The sequence below is a fragment of the Clytia hemisphaerica genome, unplaced genomic scaffold, assembly GCF_902728285.1.
Source record: "Clytia hemisphaerica strain Z4C2 unplaced genomic scaffold, Clytia hemisphaerica genome assembly, whole genome shotgun sequence".
Taxonomy (NCBI): domain Eukaryota; kingdom Metazoa; phylum Cnidaria; class Hydrozoa; order Leptothecata; family Clytiidae; genus Clytia; species Clytia hemisphaerica.
The window spans coordinates 350,242-373,775 of record NW_027104506.1 but is presented as its reverse complement, the minus strand read 5'-3'; the positions used below and the strand labels follow the sequence as shown (position 1 = coordinate 373,775).

Below are 23,534 nucleotides of genomic sequence, written 5' to 3'. Positions count from 1 at the left end.
TTTCTCCTGGGAATATACCAATCCTCATAAAAAACGAAAATTTCTGAACATGATTGCAGGATCTTCATATAAATTTCAAAAAGAAAATCAGGGTTGCTGGTTGATAAGATAAAACTTTTCCGTTGTATCTAAGCTTAGCTAATAATGGCGATTGTATGTAAAATATTATCTTAAACACTAGATGGAGCTACCGCAATCTTAGCTGAAAAAAAATTATGCGCGATTTTTAATAAAGTGACGTTGAAAATTGTGCTTGTGCGAACCTTTGTGAAAATTTGAAGTCATTACAGTGTCAAAACACACGTGATAGCGCATCATTTAGTTTCACCAGTCGTGGCTTGGGAAAGATAGAGTAGCTAGTGTGTTATACACGTTTTTTTATAAGAACATCCAAAAATTTTTAAGTTTTCGGATTTTCTTAACTTTTTCATAACATGTTCTTATTTTCACCGTTTTGTGATCATTTTCACCAATTTTCCTAAGAAATCGGGTGTTATTGAGTCTGCAAAGCTTTAAAATGTTCATAACTTAACATTTTTGATATCGAAGCCTTATATAGTTTTATAAAGTATTTTATAAAAGATATCTGTGTTTCTGACATTTTCTGCCTTCTGATGGACAGAAAATGGAATACAGATGTAAACATACCTTTACAGTTCGTTTTTGGGCAAATTTCGCTTTCGTCAGCGGTTCCAAGACAATCGTCACCGCCTTTGTTTGGTGCTGGGTTTGAGCATGACCGTTTTCTTGAACGAACGCCTTTGAAACATTCAACATTCTGAGAACATGAAGACCATTGATTCCAACTTCCCCAGTTTCCATTCACAGCACCTAGATGTATTTCAAAAAAAACTGCCCTTAGCTTCTAATAGTAGATCTGCATTCTAACCATTGTCATAAAAACATGCAAATTTGGTGCGCAGAACTAGATTAAGACTGGCATTTTGCAAGCAAAAATTTAGATTAGGACCAACGTTTTGAAAGAAAGGAGACAATTTCGCCCCAGCTTCCCCAATTATTCTTCACAACACTTAGATGTGTTTTGAGAAAACTGCAATTAGGTGGCTAATAGTATAAATTAGGACCACCGTTTTACAAACAGGGAGACTATTTGGCCAAACTTCTCCAGCTTCCATTTACAGCACCTAGGTATTTCAGGAAAACTCTCCTTAGCTGTTACAAATGTCTTGTACAGCTGATGATTGTATTAACATGAAACTTAAAGTACTGGGAAGCAAATTGTGTATTTTTTCTGAAAATTGTATCATGCTCCTTTACCCTGTAGAGCACTCTTGAAGCATCACTTAACCTTTAATACATAACAAATGTCATTAAATTTAATTAATCAGAAATTGAAAGAAAGAATTTATCAAACTAACCTTCACAAGTAGCTAATCGACAATGTTTAACTTCATTATAAGCACCAGTGCAATTGCGAGCTGTCGACCCTTGGGGAATTGGATCATTACATAACCTGTATCGAGATTTTAAACCATTGCCACAAGTTTTTGAGCAAGGTGTAAATGAAGACCATTGGTTGAAACCACCATCCACTTTTGAATAAAACAATATATTTGAGAGATTTAAAGACCTTGAATGATATCTCAAGGGACTAACTTTCAAGGGAGATGATTTACCTTTTTCAGGCGAAATTCATTAAGTTACTTTTGTTGTAAGACTTTGAAATAAATATTATTCACTTTTTATACTTTTCTTAAAAGAGGAAACCAATGATCCTAGTGTTCCAAGTCAAGCTACGTTTACATAAATAATATATCAATAATATTGTAGTATGGTAGTAAAAAATAATAGTATCAATAAAATAATATGTCACCTGGACACACGTCAAAACAACCAATAATTTCATCAGTTGAATTTCCGGGACAAGGTTTGCCTCCAAACATCGGTGGTGGCATGTTGCACTGTCTGTATCTTTTGATCGATGATCCGCCATCTTTTGTGCAGTGCTTCGGACATGAAGTCCAGTCACTCCAAGGAGACCAAGAACCATCTGTCTTAGATTCTAAAAGAAAAAGTGAAAAATATCCAGTGGTCAAAGCAAGGTTTTTAAGTCTGTGACAGTAATTGGTTTTCACAAAGCAAATTAGCTAATGATTCTGGTATTTTGGTGAATTGTGAAAAAAAATATTCAAATATACTTCACTGAGATGAAAATCCGTCTGAGACAGATCTTTTAACTGAATATTGTATCAAACTGGTTGTCAAAGAAAGAAAATTTTGAAATTGAGTAGATTGAGTAGAGTCAAGGCTCTAGCAACCAATTAAGAAAATTCGTTTGTTACGTAGGTTACACAAAACTTAATGTGGAGATTGATTTCTCCCAATTCATCGTCTCTGTCCGGTCAGTAGACAAGAATTCACTTCCAGCTCTACCCAGTGGCAATTGAGTCCTCGGGTTCCACATGGACCCGTAGCTCAATGGTAGAGCAAATGCCTACAAATGGCATGGTTGTGAGTTTGAGTCTGGCCGGATCCGTTGGTTTTCCAAGGGTTCTGGTGGCTGGTCAGAAGACAACATGAGAGCGACTGTATTCACTTCACAAAACTTAGTACAAGAAAGGAACTTAAAATAATTTAATATTTTGTTTGCAGATCCTTTCCTACCTGGACATGACATAACACATTCCATCTTGGTTTCCACAGTTTTGCCTGAACATTGTGATCCGCCTCTTGATGGCGGAGGGTTGTCACAAACACGTGTTCTGTTGACGATAGACCCCCCACAAGGTTTCTCACATGTGCTCCATTGTGTCCAATCTGATAGACCTCCATCGACTGAAATGAGAGTGTTTAATTTATTGATTGCTTTTATTTAGATCATAAAAGTTTATAAATAATGGAGCATTTAGACAAGCGCTTCATCTACTAAGCTGAGACATTATTTATCTGACTTATCTTATTGAATTGAATTTTTGGTTTTGAAATATAATCATTTTACTTGAATTTCCTATTAAACTTAATATATGCTGCTCCTGCTGGGGGAGTAACAATTCAAACAGAGCCTGATTGATTTTTATCTTGGTAATGCAATTAATACAATGATTTGCTCTATGGGTTACTTAATGGTAGTTATGTCATCTACACCCAGAGCAGGCTTTCCAGCTTTTCCAGCTTAAAAAAAATTGTGTGGTCTTGGCAACCATTTTAGCTGAAACGGATCACTTTGATAGAAGTTTTTTAAAGTGTTTACAAAATTCTTAACAAAAATAATTTAGTTTGATTGTAAAATGGTAAATCTGGCAAGTTTATTTCTATGAGTGCACTCAAAAGTTTTGATTCCTGCTGAATGAAGATCCACGTTTCTAATTTTGATATTACAAGAAAAAAATTTACTTATAGGTAATACTATGCCTGTTTAGTTGCGCATCAAAAGCCCTTAGGATGACAAAGATTGTATTATTAATGATCTCTATCTTTATCTTTAAGGGGGATTTGAATTAGTTTTTTATCAATTGCGGGAGTATATCGAGTGTGAAGATATCTCGTAAATACCTTTTTATGCTACAAATGGAATAAGAGAATGAGACTTGAGATCTTCACCATAAATATGAGCTTAGTAAATATAAACCTTCAATTATGAGAGTTACTTCAGGAAGTTTGAAAGCGATTTCAATTTTATCGCAAACGGGAACTTATTGAGCAGTAAAACGTCAAATTAAGAGCGTCAATATATCAACAGTGTATAAGAATGGAAAAGATATAAAAAATGTTGCTGTATTTACGAATTTGAGGTCGACATGACGCGTCTTAAAAGACCAAATAATAATGGGTATATCTGAACTTACAGGGCAACAACTTATATCCACTTCTCGCGAGGAAGACCTCCATTTTTTTACCTGTGCATAGACTATTTAAAACCTATACTTTTACTAACTTTTTCGTAGAAAGTATAATACCACGCCCTCCAAAGTTCAAAAATTTATGTCACATGGTGTTTGAATAATTGACGTCAGAATTATTTTCGTTAAAAAGTCACTGTAGGGACTTTTTTGAACGGGGTTTTATCTAGTTCTATTGAATTATCACATAATACATTACGTACATTTTTGTGATTTATCGAAAGGTAGTGCTAATTTTCACGCTCAATCATAGATGAAAATGAAATTTTAAACATAAATCAAAACCACAACGTATCATCAACTGCTTTTTCGAAAGACAATAAGATTATTTGTCTTAAAACCGCACAAAATCCCTCTTTCATACTCGAATCAACCCCTGGCAAGATTTGAGAATAACAGCTCAGCTACACATTTTTCATAAACTCATTTATTATATTAAGATAATTCCCCCCTTGTTTTACTTGTATCCACTGAAGTGTGGAGTAATTAGTTATACCCCCAGCGGTTGGCGTGATGGAGGGTTTTTCATGGCGTGATGGCGTGAAATTTTGAAAAAAACGGCGTGATGACTTGAAAATGAAGTGCCGGCGTGATCGTGAAATCAAGGTTTTTTAGGCGTGATGGCGTGAAATTTGCAGTTCAGCAAGATCGTGAAAGTTATATCTATTATTTGAATCGTAATTCTATGTCCATTTTAGCCAATTAAGAAGGTTTAAATTTCAAAATTTTCTTGGTCGGCCCCAAATATGGTGGGGCCTCCTATAGCTCTCCTTTTAAAACATAAAAGAAGCAGTGCAAACAGTTTTAAACATCTGCCATTTATCCTTGTAACATCCAATTGTCTTTAGCAGTTGCTAGCTAGTCTTCAAAATAAAGTTGAATGCTATGAGAGGCTCCAAATTTAAAAATTTTCCCGTTGGCGCAAACCATGGTTGCGTTTCCTCCGTAACTAACATTTTCCTCTCTTTCTTAGATGCTTATTCTTAGAAGCATCAAAGACATCGGGTCCTTTATTTCATGAAAATATATATTCATAGCAAAGGCTTAAACAGAAAGAAGCAACAGGTTCATTATGAGGTGTAATTTTGAGCAGATTGGCATTGATCAAAGGAATCCTGTGATGTTTAAACCATATTTTGGAAAAAAGAGAGTAAATGAGGGCGATTGCAGCCATACTAAATTGAAAATTTCTCCCGTCGGCGCAAACCATGGTTGCACCTCCTCGTTCCCCATTTGAAAACTTTTCACGCTAATTCACAATTAATGCCAATGGGTCCCGTCAACAGGGGGCCAAAGGGGGCATGGCCCCTCATGTTTTACCAAAAAACTTTGTACTTTTAAAAGATTTCCATTATTTTTACATGAATTATTTTTCAAATTGAAATGAAATGGGTCCTAAAATAGCACTTTAAACCCTTCAAAATTCAAAAATTTTCTCCGTTGCCCACCCCGTGGGCTTTGTCAATTTGCTTAAATAGTCCTAAAAACCAGGTTCCTTTGATGTGACCCACCAGTTGTCAAACAATTTTTGATATGCATAAGTCAAGATAACGTCATTTTTCCTATCGGAAACACCCAAAAAACTTGAAGTTGACCCCTGTGTATTACTAAATATGGAAAAACAGGTCAAATTTCTTCCAGATTTTTCGGGTGTTTCCATTAAGAAAAATGATATATTCTTGACTTACACGAATGAGAATGCCAAAAAACTGATCGATGATCAAACACATACCGTGAGTGGTCCTAAATCAGACAGCCCTGCCTAATTCCGACCCCCCAAATAAAGGTTATGAAAAAAAATTCTATGTTTACAAACACTCCTTCTCCAAGCTGAACGAAAAACTATTGCAAGAATTCTCAACACAAATTCAAAACATCTAACAAGATGGCTATAATGTCAAAATGTCAATAATGTAATCAAAAAGTGTGAGTTGTAAAAGTCTGAATGTAATTACCTTTTATTATCATTTATGATGTTTGACATATTGCAAAAAATATTATGTTTCGTATAAGAAGCAATTATTGTTAATTATTTGGTTCAATTGGTTTACTGTATCAAATTTCCCAGTTTAGTTGACACTTTGGTATTTTCGTTGCGTCACAGCAAAAGGTTTTTTTTATTTTAGTTTGTATCTTTGAAAGACCACGTCGGACAGTTAGGAACATTTGGCGAGTTCCTGTACGCAACCGCGATCTAAAAAAATCATAAATAACACTAATTAAAAAATGACGTTCGTGTCTTTTTGCACTTTTTTAGCCTAGACGATGTAGCAAACATAGTAAATATAAGCACACTGTGCTTTTAATTGGCTGAAGTTTTTTTTTGCGTCGGAAAATTTTTTTCAAACTTTTAGAAATGATTGACCAAACTGTTACAATGAAAATTATCCAGCGCATTTTTTATCTTCTTATCTTCTTAATATTCAATGAAGCACTCAAAGTTTACTGAATTTAAGCACATAAGATATTCTTATAATTATTGATATTCACTAAAACACCGTTCGTTGTGCGCTGCGGTGGAGTGTATGACGTAACTCGCGCGGTAACTAACTCGCTTTTTGTTGGAAGATCATATTGGGCGTTTTGGCGTTACCACCCTCGAAGCTAGCGGGCGCCCCTGTCTTTCCGCAACTCTTTCCACCATTTTAGATGGCCATAACAATAGATCCAAAAGGGCGCCATAATCTTGGAAGATAATTTGTTTTGGTCTCCAGCTTTGGGAAGTAGCAATGTTTTTGGTTGTTTTTGATGGAAAATGGTAAGAAACTTAAGTTTACAAATGGCATTTAGTTTTTGCTGGCTTATAGAATGGCAGGATCCTGGATGGTTTCCCTAACTGTCGGATTTAGGCAGGGCTGTCGGATTTAGGACCACTCACGGTGCCTATTTATAGGCAAAAATTAAGTTTTCATAGCGGCATTTTATCCATACCAATGGGTCTAAACGTGGTCTAAAATAAAACTAAATCAATCCAGAGAATACGAGCGTGAAAACAAAAGTTTCTAGGCATAATGGCGTGAAATTGAAAAAAATTAGCGTGATCGTGAAAATCAAATTTTTCAGGCGTGATGGCGTGAAATCGAAAAAAAATTGGCGCGATGACGTGATTTTGGGGTCCGCTAGGGGGGCCTCATAGATCGTGTCTTGTTCACCTAAAGGAGTATTTGCACTGTTATAACCTTTTTCAGGCTGTTTTGGCTAATTAATGATGTTGCGTTGGGTAATTAGTATTTTAGTGTTATGTGTTGTGCCTATCGTCATGTGTATTGTATCGTGCGTCTTTTGTCTATTTTTAATTAGTTTTTTACTGTATAGGTTTTTTCCATCGCCTTTTTTTGCACTTCACTTGAGAAACTCGTTGAGATGAGACGTGTCAGAGAAAATCGTTCTCGAATTTATTAAGACAGAAATGTTTTGAGTTTCGTTCGAACTTTGAGATATTCTTTGGGATTTTTGTATATCGTGCATTTGTTTTGGCATTCAATCGTGAATATATGTGACGAAATTTGTAAGTATAGTTTTGTATTGTACATTTGTATATTTTTGATCTATCGAGATTTATCGAGATTTATCTTAGCTTAAGCTTTCGAGTTTGTATATAGTTCTAAATTAGTTTGTGTTTTTCCTTTTCTAGCTTAAAATATATGTGTCAACCGCATTTATTTCAAAGACTTCGTCTTCGCCAAAACAAACTTTTAAGAAATTTCGCTTATCGTATCCTACCGTGATTTATCGAATCCTTAGTCGTGATTTATCGAATCCTTAGTCGTGATTTACCGAATCCTTAGTCGTGATTTATCGAATCCTCAGTCGTAATTTACCGAATCCTACGTAGACACGTGATTTATCGAATCCTAGTCGTCATCCAAGTATGGATCTCTCGTTTAACCGTCAACAACAGCTCTCGTTCATCAACAAGTATCTCAGTCGATTAGATCATCTTATAAGTGTCCAGGCTACACGTGAAGAAATCCTTAAGACCGGAAGACAGTTGAGTGACACATTTAGAAAGTTTGCAGCCCAGGAGGAGCTCTTGATTGAGGCAGGGGCTACTGATGGCAAGTTACTTGAAGAGTATCAAGAAAGGGTTGAAAATAGACTAGATGGAATGGCCACACATATTACTCAAAGGAATTGGGCCAACAAACGAGAAACTTTATCATTACCAGATCTACCAGACACCCAATTTGTACTTCCAGTCGCACTTTCAGCCCCACCATCCTTGAGTCGCTTCGTAACAGCCCCGTCTTTCATCGACACAATTGATCCAAGTCCTGAATTCCACCAGACACCTCCGATTCCATCACACCTAGAAACACCTCTACTGCCTCAAGAGACATCTGCCAAACCTTTTTCTACTGCTTCACAACTTGAAACGAAACCACGCCCATCTCAGCTTTTCCCTCAATATGAAACCTTATTTCGAGACATCCCTCTGGCATCATCACAACATAGCAGCCAAAGTTCAGTCAGTTCATCAGGAAAGACTTCGTCAACAAAGTCAGACAAGCTGAGAGATGTTACCATGAAGAAGGCCAGTGAGATCGCCAAACTAAAACATCAGTTTTTAGAAGACAAATTTAAACTCGATCTTCAAATAATCAAGTCGAACGCCAAACTCGAGAGAGACCAGATAGAGAACGAAGAGGAGGATAGGAAGTCAGTCATTTCTCACCACTTTCCCATCAACCACAATCAATCAAAGGAACTTCACACTCGTTATGCTTCATCTCGTGCATCTTCAGTTTCATCCTTTCGCCACTTACTCTTACCCAAGAAACGCTCTCCTGAAACCAAGATTCATCACACAGCCACTGCCAAAAGTTGTCATCAGAAGCAACCAGACAGTCAGCCATTGGAACAACCATCCATCAAAGCTACAAATAGTCAGCCATTGTCTCATCAACAACCATCGACACAGTTAAAGGCAAGTCACAGACAGGTCGAGCCTTGTGATGCATTTATTGATGAATTGATTGAATATAAAGAGACTGAGATTCCAGTAGACAATACGTTGGCATCTAGGGTGATCCAAGTAGAGTGCGAGTCAAGACACCTGCCACCTATTGAGTTGAAACGATTTGATGGTAGTTCGTTGCAATGGCCAGAATTCATACAGAATTTCAAGTCCAGGATTCATTTGAAAAGTAGTTTTAATGACACTATTAGAATGGAAAGACTACTTAGTGTACTGGACGGACCAGCAAGATCTTCTATTGAATCGATCGGAACCAATTCTATCTTCTACGCGACAGCACTGAAGGCCTTAAAACGTGATTATGGCAACCCTTACGTCATCGCTCATCTCAAGCTGAAAGAAATGTTTGACAGACCTCAAATCACCATAACCGACCATGAAGGATTGAGAAACTTCTACCAACAGTTGAAGACAGCAATGGCATGGTTCGAATCCATTGGCAACAGTAGCTACAACAATCCAGAAACCGTCGCCAAAGCAGTATCTATCATTCCAATACAACACAAGTTCCGATTCTTTAATAGATATGGTAACGATCAACCCAAATTGACTGACCTCTACGTATTTGTCAACTGGCTCGAATGTATCGTCAAAGAGTTGTTCAATCCCATTGCCATGATCATCAGTGATGAAAAAACGTCGAAGTCACCGAAAGACAAAGAAAGTAGAAACCCAAAATTTCGAAACAATTTCGTCGGTAGGCAATTCAAATGCTGGCTGTGCTCCAAAGACCACAAAATATCAAAATGTCCAAAGATCCTCAATGCATCTACAGACGATCGACAGAAAATCGTGAGAGAAAAAGGACTTTGTTTCAACTGTCTCTCTAACAATCATCTCATTAAAGAGTGTCCATCCAAATTTACATGTACCAAGGACGGATGTGGTAAAAAACATCACACTTTGCTTCACAGAGATACAGCCACTACCACTGATACTCCTGGATCAGCAAAAAGTATGCAATGTTCTACTACCAACCAGACCTTCCTTCAAATTGTCCCTGTCGTATTATCAAATGGTAAATACAGCATCAAAACCAATGCAGTCCTCGACTCTGGATCTGATAGTACCTTGATTCGTGCTGATACCGCCGAGGCTCTACACCTATCCGGTAAGAAAGAAACTCTTCGAATGTCGAACGTATTATCAAAGGAGACAAGTCTGCAATCAAAGAGAGTCTGCTTCAATCTTGAATCACACGACAACAAAACCAAAGAGAAACTCGACAACGTTTGGGTAATTGAGAACCTTGACGTACCAGTAAATAGGTACGACATCAATAAAGTGAAAACAGAATTTCAACACCTGAAAGACATTACATTTCCAACACCTCATGATTCAGACGTCACAATCCTCATTGGCGCTGACTTATCATATCTTCTCGTGCAAGAACAATCAGTCACTGGTACAAGAAATCAACCATCGGCAGTCAAGACAAAGCTCGGCTGGATGTTGTTCGGTGGAAAAGCTTTCACTTCGCTAATCGTCACCAGCAATTTTTTGAAGAGATCGAAAGACGAGATTTCCGACAAAATCGAACGTTTTTGGCAGATGGAATCTTACGGTACTCTACCAGACTGGCACAAGAGCAATCTTGCACCTATCGACCAGCGAGCCCTCGAGAAGCTGGAACAGACATCCAAAATCATCGACAATCGTATGGAAGTTGATCTACTTTGGAAAGAAGACCATCCAAAAATGCCTTTCAATAGAGATTACGCAATGCAGAGACTCAACTCGTTAGAAAAAAGGCTTGCCAAGGACACAACACTTGCTCGTATGTACGACACTGCTATTCGAGAATTCATCGATCTTGGTCATGCTCGTATTCTAACCGATTCTGAAGTCAAATCTCGATCTGACGTTACCAATTACATACCACATCATGGAGTGACACATCCCAACAAACCTGGAAAAGTTCGTGTCGTATTCGATGCTGCTGCAAAATTCAAAGGGACATCTCTGAATGACAAACTTCTTGCTGGACCAGACCTGCTGAACAGCTTAGTGGCCGTGCTGCATCGTTTTCGAGCTGGTCGCTTTGCAGCATCAGCAGATATTGAGAAAATGTTCAACCAAGTCAAGGTATCACCGAAAGACAGTGACACCTTGAGATTCCTCTATCGCTTTGATCCTGGTGGGGAGGTTAAAGATTGTATATTGTTGTTTCACGTGTTCGGAAAGAAAGATTCACCCTGTATCGCAAATTTCGCTCTCAGGTCGTGTGCTGAGGAGACAGACATCGAAAGCATCCGTGATGAAATCCTCCGTAATTTCTACGTTGACGATTACCTTGGTTCGTTCTACACCATTGAGCAACTCATCTCAGAAGCCACACAACTCAACTGTGTTTTATCAACACGTGGTTTCAACCTTACGAAATGGTCATCAAACGAGATTGAACTGATAAGACATCTGCCAGCCGAAAAGATATCTCCTAAAATTATCGACATCAACAAGCAAGTTCCTCGACAGAAAACACTTGGTCTCCTCTGGGATCCGAATCAAGACTCATTTATCTTCACCGTGAACCTGATTGATTGTGAGCCAACAAAGAGACGAATCCTCTCCCAAATTGGAACCATCTTCGATCCACTTGGATTTCTCACACCAGTCGTCCTAGAATCAAAGCTTATCATCCAACAGCTTTGGAAACGTAAATTCGATTGGGATGAGCCATTACCACTCGACTTGAAAAAGAGATGGTTTGACTGGAAAGCCAAGATCAAACAGCTTGATGGTGTTACAGTGCCAAGATGGTGTGGTTATCAGCCAGAAGTTCATAACGCACCAGAATTACATGTATTCGTTGACGGTTCTGATGACGCTTATGGTGCAGTAGCCTACTTACGTTTCGTAACTCCAGAGTCAGTTCAGTGTTCATTGGTTATGTCGAAATCAAGACTTGCTCCACTCAAAAAGACCAAAACGGAATCAACTACTACGCCAGCATTGGAGTTACAAGGTGCAGTTATTGGAAGTCGCATGAAAACAACCATTCTGAAAGAAACCAAGTTCGAGATCGTATCAACAACATTCTGGGCAGACTCTGAATGCACTCTTAAATGCATCAAGAACGAATCAACAACCTTCTCCAAGTACGTGATGAACAGATTGGATGAAGTTAGAACCAACAGCGACCTTAAAGATTGGCAGTTCATCTCTGGAGACGACAATCCAGCAGATGACTGCACGAGGTACGTATCACCATTTAAACTTACCTCTGCTGGACATCGCTGGTTCAATGGACCTCCAATTCTTCATGAAAAAGGAGACATTAGAGCCAACGATGTTCTGGCCCTTCTGTCTTCTACTGTTTCAGCTACGTCGAATGACATCATCACAAACAAGATGACAACAACCAATGAAGTCACAACCAACGACAAGACGAACGAAAGAAGCAACATTATCAAGTGGGATCACTATTCATCTTGGTCGAAGCTCAAACGTCAGGTCGCATGGCTGTTGAAGATCAAACGCAATTTTCGAAAATCAAAGACGCAACCAATCAATTGGAAGATTCTTACATCAAACGAATTAGAAGAAGCTGAGAAGGTCATCATCCAAATCGCACAAAGAGAATCATTCACAGACGAAACAACTGCTATGAAGAGCAAAAAACTTCTTCAACTCAAACCGTTCGTAGATGATGATGGCATCCTTCGTGTTGGTGGTCGTATCAAGCATGCAAAAGTCGACTACACTCGTAAACATCAAATCGTCATCTGCAGCAAACATCCCATCGCGAGAATCCTTACACTGCATTTCCACGAATCAAACTTCCACTGTGGACGTGAAGCAACACTTGCAATCCTTCGAAATCAATTTTGGTTGATATCAGGCAAAAACTTTGTAAGAACTATAATTAGAAACTGCAGTGCGTGTAAGATCATCCGAGCGACGACAAAATTCCCAATGATGAGCGATATTCCAAAAGAACGTCTGGCAACGAACGAACATCCATTTACGTATTGTGGTGTCGACTACTTTGGCCCGATGATCATCAAACTCAATCGCTACGCTACACGTTCGAACGCAGCAACCGCCAAGCGATGGGTATCCCTAATGACATGCCTGACGACAAGGGCTGTCCACCTTGAGCTTGTACACGATCTAACCACTGATTGCTTCCTCCTAGCTTTTCGACGTTTCATAGCTAGAAGAGGCAAACCAAAGAAGATGATCAGCGATAATGGTACGAATTTCGTTGGAGCGATCAACGTTTTGAATGATCACAAGCTTTTGAATTCCCTCTCGAATTGGTCGATCGAATGGAAATTATTACCACCTGCTTCTCCATGGATGGGAGGCATATACGAATCCATGGTTAAAATTGCCAAAAAGTGTTTGAAAACGGTTATTACTGAGAAATTGTTTGACGAAGAATGCTTAAGAACATTCCTTGTGGAGGTCGAATCTTTCATGAACAGTCGCCCACTCACCTCAACAACTGATGACCCAGATGATATTGACGTCATCACACCAAGTCATTTTTTAACCGGTCAGGTATCCGTTCCTGAAGAGATTGTACCGGAATATGAGTTAAGAGTTAGAAAAAAGTGGCGAAAAGTGCAGGCTGCAACCTCGAAATTTTGGCAGCTTTGGTTGAGTAATTATCTACCTCAACTTACGAAACGTCTCAAGTGGTTCGAAAACACCCGCACGTTACGCGTAAATGACGTCGTTGTTTATATTGATAATACGGTCGAGAGACAGAAATGGCCGATTGGAAGAATAATGAAAACATTTCCAGGAAACGATGGTATCGTGAGAAAAGTAATTTTAAAAACAAAAAACGGCGTCCACACACGCCCGGCGGCTAAATGTTACTTATTGGAAGGTGCCGATTAAGAATGGTCCCAAATTCTGCCGGGGAGTGTTTTGGCTAATTAATGATGTTGCGTTGGGTAATTAGCATTTTAGTGTTATGTGTTGTGCGTATCGTCATGTGTATTGTATCGTGCGTCTTTTGTCTATTTTTAATTAGTTTTTTACTGTATAGGTTTTTTCCATCGCCTTTTTTTGCACTTCACTTGAGAAACTTGTTGAGATGAGACGTGTCAGAGAAAATCGTTCTCGAATTTATTAACACAGAAATGTTTTGAGTTTCGTTCGAACTTTGAGATATTCTTTGGGATTTTTGCATATCGTGCATTTGTTTTGGCATTCAATCGTGAATATATGTGACGAAATTTGTAAGTATAGTTTTGTATTGTACATTTGTATATTTTTGATCTATCGAGATTTATCGAGATTTATCTTAGCTTAAGCTTTCGAGTTTGTATATAGTTCTAAATTAGTTTGTGTTTTTCCTTTTCTAGCTTAAAATATATGTGTCAACCGCATTTATTTCAAAGACTTCGTCTTCGCCAAAACACAGGCTTTATACACACACAAAACATTTGTTTTGATTTAGGTAGTAGCTAATATAAAAATTTTGCCCAGGCAAAATAAAAACCCACAATGGGCAATATACCCACACCAAAAAGAAGCTAGAGTAACTCAAGAAAGTTTCGAAAACAAACCTGGTCCATCTTCTTGTTTTGCATTTTCTCCATCGCAGTATTCACTTCCAGAGTTTGGCAGCGGATTAGTACATGTTCGTGTCTTGATACGTTGGTTACCAGAACAAAGTCCTTTGCCCCAACTGCTCCATTCTGACCAGCCTGACCATCCTCCTGTTTACAAAAAAAATTAAGTAAAAATATGACTGATTCCACTTCGCGTGCGCGACAAAAAAATTTTGAATCAGCAAGCATGGTTTTTCTTTTCCCGCCATAACTCTGATTTCATGTGAAAAACACGAAAATAAATTATCGGGAACCGGGTGCTTCCGAAGAAAAGCTTGATCCGGGCAGTCTTAAAATTCTTTGCACCCTTTGTGTCAGTTGCATTCCCAGGTTGCCCTCTCTGGCACACCAGATTCAGAAATTTTCATTTGTCAACACGCTAAAGCTTTACCTGCCAGACGACCATGGCTTTTTCCTTGACACACCGTTCCGACTGTATATTTTTTACAATTTATTCCCCCAGAAGAGCCAGAGACCCTTGTAAGGGAGCGGTCATAAAGTATCTACTAGAGGGGGGTGGAGGATATTTTGAAAAATCCAAAAAAAAATTCGCACCCCCTCCCCTAACCTGGAAAAATTTTTCGAACCCCCCCTCATAAGGCCCAATATTTTTTCGCACCCCCCCCCCCCCTACTAGAAAAATTTTTACGCGAAAAAGAATTCATACAGATGCGGTAACATTTTTCATCAGACATTACAGAGGCATTTTGAAGATTGGTTACTCGAGACCCTAAAATACAAGCTGTTCTGTTGTTAAAAGGAGTCTGAAAAATAAAATTCTCTGAGTTTGAAATTTTCCTATAAAACCTGTTAGTATGTAAGTTAGAAGACATTAGCAGATGCTAAGGAGGCGCAACCATGGTTTGCGCCGACGCGCGAAAATTTCAATATTTTTCACCTCCATTTTAGCTAAAAGACACTTTGTTTTGACAAATTTCCTTTAAGAAGTACTTTTGCAAACCACTCTGCTGATGAGCTGTGAGAGCCACTAATCTACTTCCCTCACATAGCTCAATGTTACAAACCAAAAGGGCAAGGCGATGATGCCCAAATATAATGCCAATATGAAATGTACATATATCCAATAAGATGAATTATGAGTTGTGGGCCGTAAGGCCGAAAATTTTTTGAAATCTTCAAACGTAAAACTATGAAATTAGTCTTCCTACATTTTCTCTTGAGTTTCCCAAAAAAATTTGGAACCCCCCCCTAAACCCTCGAAAAAAATTTCGAACCCCCCCCCCCCCTAGAATCCTCCACCCCCCCCCCCCTAGTAGATAATGACCACTCCCTAATGTTGTAGGTAAGTCAAAAAAATAGTATTTTGACTCAAAAACAGAGTGATTAAAAAATCGCGCGTTGGGATAGAGATAGGCTAGCTGAAAGCTTTTGAGGGTCAGGAAAATTTTCAATATCTGAAAGGTTTAGATTACGGAATTTCACAAGATGCGTGCGTCAAGGATTTTGTAGCGGGAGGCCTGATAAGCCAGCCCTCGGGAAGCGGGGGGGGGGTCCAACCGAAGTTTCACGGAGGTGGGTATAGTAAGGCTATTTTTCAGGAGTTTCAGTTTTAACAAGTAACCCAATTTTCTTAACTGTCAACTTTAGAAAATTCTGTTAGAAAACAAGTTTTACTGAAGAAGAATAAGTAAGAGCATTTAAGGTTGATTTTCCTACATTGCATTGCACCAAAGATTTTACCAATCGTCTCTAGCACTCTATAATTGAGGTTAATCGCTTAACTTTGACAATAGATTTACCCCGTTAGATATCCAACTTACAATCATGGACAAGAATTATGAGAAAAAGCAAATTCCCAGCTATTTTCTTCCTTGCCCTCATTTGCAATGTTCAATAAACGGTGGGACAGCAGAGCCGAAGTAACTTCCAGTGTTTTTCTCATGATTGTTATACATTGATACAGATTGATCTACTTTTGTAAACCTACAGTAGGACTTTTTACAAGCAAACAATTATATGAGTAAGTTCATTCATCTGGTGGTTGTCGGCGGAGCAACCACAAATTTATAAGAGCCGAAGGGCTAGATGTCGTGCTTTAAGCCATTGCAGGCAAGAAAAAATTTAATATCGGAAAAAATATTGTTCCTATTATTTTTGAAAGCCCGCAAAGCTTCTGATTGGTCAAGTGCGCTGTAATTCTATTGTAATGTCACGTGACCTAGGCAAAATTTCCTACCCAACCACGGCACACTGTTCAGCCGAAGCACATTTAGCCCAAACTCATATCCAGTCCCTTAGTTCTCGTTTTTGATGATTTTGATAGCGCTCAAAAAAGCAGTATTACAAAATTGTATTACGTCCATCAGTAAAATACAAAATTGGCGCAAGTGGCTCTGGGTACAACCCTTTTAAATTGCAAAGCGAATGACCGGAGCTAATGGGCCATAAAAAACAATAATAAGAGTTACAAGGCTCAAAACTACTAAAAATGAGCCTGGAAATGGCTGAATCAAAATCAAACTATAAGTGAAGAAAATAAGGTAACAAACACTTCGGCTTGAACCCTTTGAATCGCAAAGCGAATGCCCGGGGCTATTGGGTCATAAGAACAATTAGCGAGTTTATATATTTGCGCTTTTGAGGACGGTAAAGTGACTGAAGACGGTAAAAGTGCTGATTTGCCGTCGTCCTCAGCTGGTCATGATCTAGTCAAATTAGAACCTTACCGTCTCCATCGCTGAAAAACATACATACATAAACTCGGTATAATATAGCACACGTGGCTCAAAACTACTAAAAGTGAGCCTGGAATGGCTGAATCAAAATCAAACTAAAGATCAATGGGATAAAAATAAAAAGAATATTTAAAACGCAAAATGATTCAAAAAGATAACAAGGGCCGTGCCTCAACAAATTTACTGGTTATTTAGAAAAAAAAGTTTTTTTTTTACCTTTTTGAGCTGTCGCTGTTGATAAAACAGCAGCTATCAGAATTCCAATTGCAGCACTTTTCATAATTGTGCGCATGTGCAGTAAACTGCGTCCGAAAAAAACTCTCTTTAAAAATCACAAAATGTCACGAAAATTAAAAGAACAACACACTACTTCTTTACCCTGCCACGGCTGGGCATCGAATGATGGTCAAAATCAAAATCAAATGTTAAATTCAAATCAATATTTACAGCAATCATTAGTAAAAATCTTCGGGAAAATATGAAATTTCGAACACTTTTTATTTTATTAATTAAAAATCAATATATAGACAATAAGGGACTGTATATAGTTTTAACGATACTTATTTGTACATAAGGTTTTGTGTACATAGCTGATGTTTTGAAGGTGTTTAGTCAGATGCTGGTTTATATATCAAATATATTGAAAACTTTTTTTGAAACCATACATTGAAGTTTGAATTTCTTTTAAAAATGAAAAGGATACTTTCATAGCTGTCATATTAAAGTAAAGACCCCATTTTGAGTATCATCCTTAAGGGCTCTGTCCATAGGGAATTTTTATTATTTGCTACGTAGAAAATAAAAATTTCTACTTGATGTAACCCACAAAATTGTGGCATGTTATACATATTCTGTTAGGCCAATTATCCGTGAGTCTGAAAATTTAATAATCGCCGCAATGAAAAAATTTGATGAAGAAGAAAATGAATACTTTTGCGAAGAAGAGTATTTCAACTCTTATTTAAAAACAAAACTAAGCGTTAAAAAATCCTCAAATCTAATATACTATAGAGAGATATTAAATAGGCTGCCAAGAAAAAAATGTGAGGGTAGCCCTTATATCTGGCCCAAGACTGCTGCAGCCCAAGCGTCTAATTATTTTGGAAATTTTAAAACTTATTTCAGGCCAAAAACGAAGTATAGAGTCTAAAAGCACTCCAAAAACCATGTAGAAGATTTTTAAGCGAGTATAAAGTACACGTTTTTTTTAAGAAACTAGTTTTACCAAACAGCCTCAATGTTTCTTAAGAAATCGGCCTTTTGAGCCTTAAATGTTTCTTACATGTTTCTAAACTTTTTTAGCAGGTTCTTAAAAAAACGAATTAAAAAATGTTATTTTCTCATCTTATAGTCTCAGCATGTTTCTTAGATCTTTCTTAGATGTTTCTTAGTTTTTAGGCATTCTGAGCTTCATGTTTCTTAAAAAAAAAACGTGTATTCGATTTCTGGAATGAACGGGAGTTATTTGATGTATGTAGAAATGTAATTTTACAGGCGATTTATGACCAAAGAAAGATTTGAAATAATGATTTCTCCATGATGAGAAAATTTGGAAAAATAATACAAATATAAAAATCAAGAATGTTTAAATAGAAAAATCATTTCTTTTTACGATTTTGACACGGACACACACACGCAATAACATATAAAATTAAAACAAAAATTACAAAAAAACTAAAACTACACAGTAGCAGACCCAGCTGGCACACAGCATTGTTTCAACGTTTTTCTAACGTCCACAACGTCCATTTAAAGTTAGATTAACGTTGAAACAACGTTGTGTACCAGCTGGGGAGAAGAGATGACGAGCACATGGAATTCTACAAAAATACAATGAAAAATTATACAATAGTGAAATATAATTCCCAAGGTTTACATATATAAATTTTGATACTATCGTCCAATATGTCAAAAAATAATCCCCAATTTTTAATGTTTTGCATCTGGTGAACGACTGGTTGCATAAAATATATTGTAAGGTAGAAAAAGGTATACAACGTTGTTTCAACGTTCATCTAACGTTATATGGATGTTGTGAACGTTAGATAAACGTTGAAACAACGTTCTATGCCAGCTGGTAAGGTAGAAAAAGGTATATTCTTCGAAAATTAAATTCTGTTTCAATAAATTTATAAAAGTAAGAAATTATCAGGGTTTCATTTAAAGAAAGACAACAAAGTTTTATTTTAAAAACTTTGTTCTTTAAACTTTTGGAATGGCAAAATTTCGAAGAAAATTATGGTTTCAGCCTTTAAGCAAAGTCCCAAAGAGAGTACCTGAAAAATGACTGACTAGAAATTGCTCTCAGGATTTTAGTACGTGTGATTATAATTTATGAGATAATGTTTTATACAGAAATACTCAAAGCAAACCGGGCGCTTGCGACTAGCTTTATTGTTTGAATACAAAATTAATGGCAAACACCCGGTCTCTTTTGGGTATAAAACATTATGTCATGAATATTCACGAATTTTTTTAATTGGGTGAAAAAACTGAATTGTGGGTGTAACAAAACTTTTTAGTGTGAAATTTCCATCCAAATAATTGAATCTCATTGGTTAAAAAGGTTGTCACGTGACTTTTAACATGACAGATAAAATAAGAATTTAAAAATAATTCACAATTTATGTTAACAAAAGAAAATTCGTTGTTTTTGGGAATAACGATCGCGACAGAACAAATAAAAAGTTTGAAAAAAAAACAAAATTTTAAAACATAAAAACTTTTCTAAAAGGTAGATAGTAGGTTTGTAAATTAATAAAACATTTTTTAAAATTATTAATAAAAAAAATTATTTCATTATTTATGTATTGGCATAAAATTAATTAATTTAAAAGTAAAGCAAAAATTTTTTTCTAAGTATAAGTTCATATCAAATAAATAATGAAAGAAACAAACAAACAAACAAACAAAATGAAGATACTAACAAAAGACAAAAAAAATATTTTTTTTAAGTTTTGTAAAGCAAAAAACCTAAAAAATATTCGGGTGTTGAGTTAAAATGAAATCTACCCTGGGACAAGTTTTGGGTTATATTTTTGCCTGAAAAAATATTCTATTTCCGGCTTCGCGACGTTGGTAGAATGCAAAATTCATGAATAAACAGCGGAAATCCTTGAAGGATTAAAATCGCTACCCAGCTTGCACACAACGTTCTTTTAACGTTCATCTAACGTTATTTGGACGTTATGAACGTTAGATGGACGTTGAAAAAACAAGCTGGATATGTTTACACAGACAAATTACTGGTCAAACACTGATCTTGGACATCATAAACAAACCGACATTAATAATAATAAAATAGAAATTTTTTTCAACGGAAACATATCAATTTTCTTAATATTAAAAAATGTTGAAATTAATTTACTTTTCCTAACTCCTCGCCAATTTGCAGACTTTTTCTGGACCAAAGCTTTTGATTAACAATCTCTACCCAATCATTCAGTATTGTACCAACAGCTCGAATAGATTCCACTCTAAAATATCCTTCCAATCATTGTATATCTTCCATCAAGCAATTCATGTTTTTTTACTACTTTGGTACAACTGGGTCCCATTTTATCATGCATGTAATCACTTGAAAGACCTTTCTACATGTCGAATCTTTTTATGGAAAATTATGTTAATTTCCACCAGATTTGATATGGCATGGCTTACACTATACCGAAATGGAAAAAATCAATTTCGTTTTTCATCATACTTGATAGCGTTTTCATTTCCCATTTTGTTGACAGTTTCTTGTGTAAATGTATCTTTAACAGCAGCACCACAGTGTGACGTCATTGTTTGTGTTACTTAAGGCCCCATTTACATGCCACCTTTGTGTTGACCACAATAAGGCATTCCACGTGATACGAAAAAACTGTTTCCTTCCAGGCGAGCATTACATTGCTAAAGTAAAAATGATGAAGAAGTGTTGTTATAAATAACTTATTCGTAATTACCGTAGGATGATGGCTAAACTTTCACATTCCCTATTGGAAAAAAACAAGACTCTGTCTTTCAGTATTTTTGCTCATATGTCTGGAAAAAACAGCGGAAAGATCCCGAAGATGCGCCAAAAATATATCCCTGGTATGGTACGGTACATCTCCTAGTGCCCGGATTTTCACCAAAGGAACAAATTTCAGCAAGATTTGACCGTTTTTGAAGTTTCAAACTACAAAGTAAACAACAACAAAAAATAAGGCTTACATTACATGTGAAGCATCCAGAATGCAATTTTTTATTGAGTACTTTATGTTTTAGCCTCTTTTTGGCAAAAAACTCGTCCCCAGGCCCAAACAAAATCAAAATTTTCAAAGAATGAAAGAAAAACATTCCCAAGTAGCCCACTATTTACCCAAGGAACAAATTTCAGCAAGATTTGACGACCACTTTTGAAGTTTCAGAAAATAAGACTTACATTACACCTGAAACATCCTGAATGCCATTTTTTATTGAATGCCTCATGTTTTAGCCTTACTTTATGTTTTTAGCCTTCGTCCCCAGGCACAAAAATTCAAAATTTTCAAAATCAAAGAAAGAAAATAAGGCTCACATTACACGTGAAACATCCTGAATGCCAATTCTTATTGAGTGCTTCTACATATTTTTCACCTCCAGTTATGGCCCGCATACACTTGCCACATTTGACAGAGAATAAATCTTCAAAACATTTTTCACAATATGGCTTCCCAGAATCCACAAGGTAGCCGTCAGTACCAAAACCACGGTTACAGAAAGTGCAAACGAAATGGTCTGGATGCCAGCTCTTCCCCAACGCGTTTATACAGTTCTGTATAAGATAATGAATAAGATACAAAAATATTTAATACAAAAACACTCGCAACAGGATACAAAGAACATTTTAAAAACATTTTAAGAACATTTTAAGAACATCTGAAGGCTTTTATACAATTTTTGATGTTCTTAGCATGGTCCGGATGATGCCAGCTCTTACCAAACGCGTTTATACAGTTCTAGAAAATGAATCAGATACGTGATTTGTAATACAAAAATACAGTTGATGCTCTCTAATTCGACGTTTTTCTATTCGATAGGCTCCCTTATTTGATAATATTAAAAGTCACTGTCAACAAGAAACTCTCATAAACGACGCTCCCTTATTAGATAAGCGCCCCTATTTGAAGAAAATCCAATTCCCCTTGAAAATTGAATTAGAGAGCGTCAACTGTATTCGGAACCGGGTGAAAAGAACATTTCAAGAACATCGTTAGGCTTAAATCCCGTAAAGCTTTTAAGAACATCCAAAGGCTTTTATACAATTTTTGATGTACTTGACTTTTTGAGTTCTTAAATTCACCATTTTGTGAACATTGTTGTGGAACTTCTTAGAAGATTTATACAATTCTGGAAAATGAATTCGATTCTTTTAGAAGAACAAACTACATAAGAATGTAAGGCTTCAATGACCAAAATGTTAAGAACAAGTTGAGAACATTTTAAGGTTTTGCAGACTCTAAAACACCCAATTTCCAATGGGAAAATGGACAAGAATGCTCAAAAATGGTGAAAATAAGAACAAGTTGAGAAAATTTTTAAGCTTAAAAATCAAAAGTTAAAAACATCAGAAAGCTTCAAAAATTTTGGATGTTCTTATAAAAAATTTATGAAAAGGCGTATTTAAGGTTAACAAGAATCAAAGTTATAGATCAAGATAACCATTTCAGTCAGATTAATACCCCAACAAAATAGATTACCTTACCACAGAAAAATATTTTCCACAATAAGGAATTAAATTTTACGAAAAATTATAATTTTAAATTGTTATAAAAACTAACGGACAAAGTCGAACAAAAGGGAAAATATTATTAATGAAAAGAAAAAGCTTTAAATACAAGATATTTGATTAAAAAATATCCAAAGAAATTACCGGATATTTTTACCGGAATATTAAAAAAAAAAAAATGTCTTCCGCGTAAATGATAAATATTAGTAAAATAAATTCTATAAAATATGTAGAATAATTATTGTGCAATAAGTTAAAGATAATTAAATATGTCAAACTATGTGCAGGTGTGTTCAAATCAAAAATCTATATAATATTGTTATGTGCAGTCTAAAAAAATATTATGTGTTATGTGTTATGTACGGAATTTCGCTTGACCGCGTCATAGATTTTGCAGCAGGAGGTCTGAACCCGAGGCTTTAGAGGGATTGCCAGCTCCAAAAATGGGCTATTCCAGAAAAATTTGTACCCCTATCTTTTTTTAAAAAGGTGACCCCCTGGATTTTTTCCAATTTTTCAGGACCCCTTTGGATTTTTTCTTCCATTTCTTTGGACCACGCTGGATTTTCGACCTCGTTATACTGACCACCCTGGATTTTCAACCCGTTTTACTGACCTGGATTTTTATTTTCCAGACCCTGGACGTCACACCTCCTCAACATAGGGGGTACAGACTATTTTTGGAATAGCCCAATATCT

At 36.5% G+C, this 23,534-nt stretch overlaps 3 protein-coding genes across 5 annotated transcripts in view; 1 reads left to right on the top strand and 2 right to left on the bottom strand.

Annotated features, from left to right (window-relative positions):
- The window catches only part of LOC136821831 (uncharacterized), a 127,617-nt gene extending 110,112 nt beyond the window's left edge, over positions 1–17,505 (bottom strand). The window contains exons 1-6 of the mRNA XM_067078052.1: positions 17,321–17,505; positions 14,364–14,516; positions 2,626–2,796; positions 1,835–2,023; positions 1,380–1,553; positions 649–831 (exon numbers count right to left, since the gene is read on the bottom strand). Coding sequence (XP_066934153.1) covers positions 649–831; positions 1,380–1,553; positions 1,835–2,023; positions 2,626–2,796; positions 14,364–14,516; positions 17,321–17,396 — 946 coding nt within the window. The 5' untranslated portion in view covers positions 17,397–17,505. The remainder of the gene's footprint in view (positions 1–648; positions 832–1,379; positions 1,554–1,834; positions 2,024–2,625; positions 2,797–14,363; positions 14,517–17,320) is intronic.
- The window catches only part of LOC136821844 (uncharacterized), a 386,618-nt gene that overhangs the window by 279,470 nt on the left and 83,614 nt on the right, over positions 1–23,534 (top strand). The gene's annotated exons all lie outside the window — the stretch shown is intronic.
- Positions 18,689–23,534, bottom strand: part of LOC136821847 (LIM domain-binding protein 3-like) — a 39,509-nt gene continuing 34,663 nt past the window's right edge. For 2 of the 3 annotated variants that reach the window (XM_067078086.1, XM_067078084.1), the window contains 2 exons: positions 21,645–21,881; positions 18,689–20,995 (listed from right to left, as the gene is read on the bottom strand). In XM_067078086.1, the coding sequence (XP_066934187.1) occupies positions 20,912–20,995; positions 21,645–21,881 (321 nt within the window). In that variant the 3' untranslated portion in view covers positions 18,689–20,911. Of the gene's footprint in view, positions 20,996–21,644; positions 21,882–21,960; positions 22,066–23,534 lie in introns of those variants that run through there. The other variant, XM_067078087.1, reaches the window with a different exon arrangement.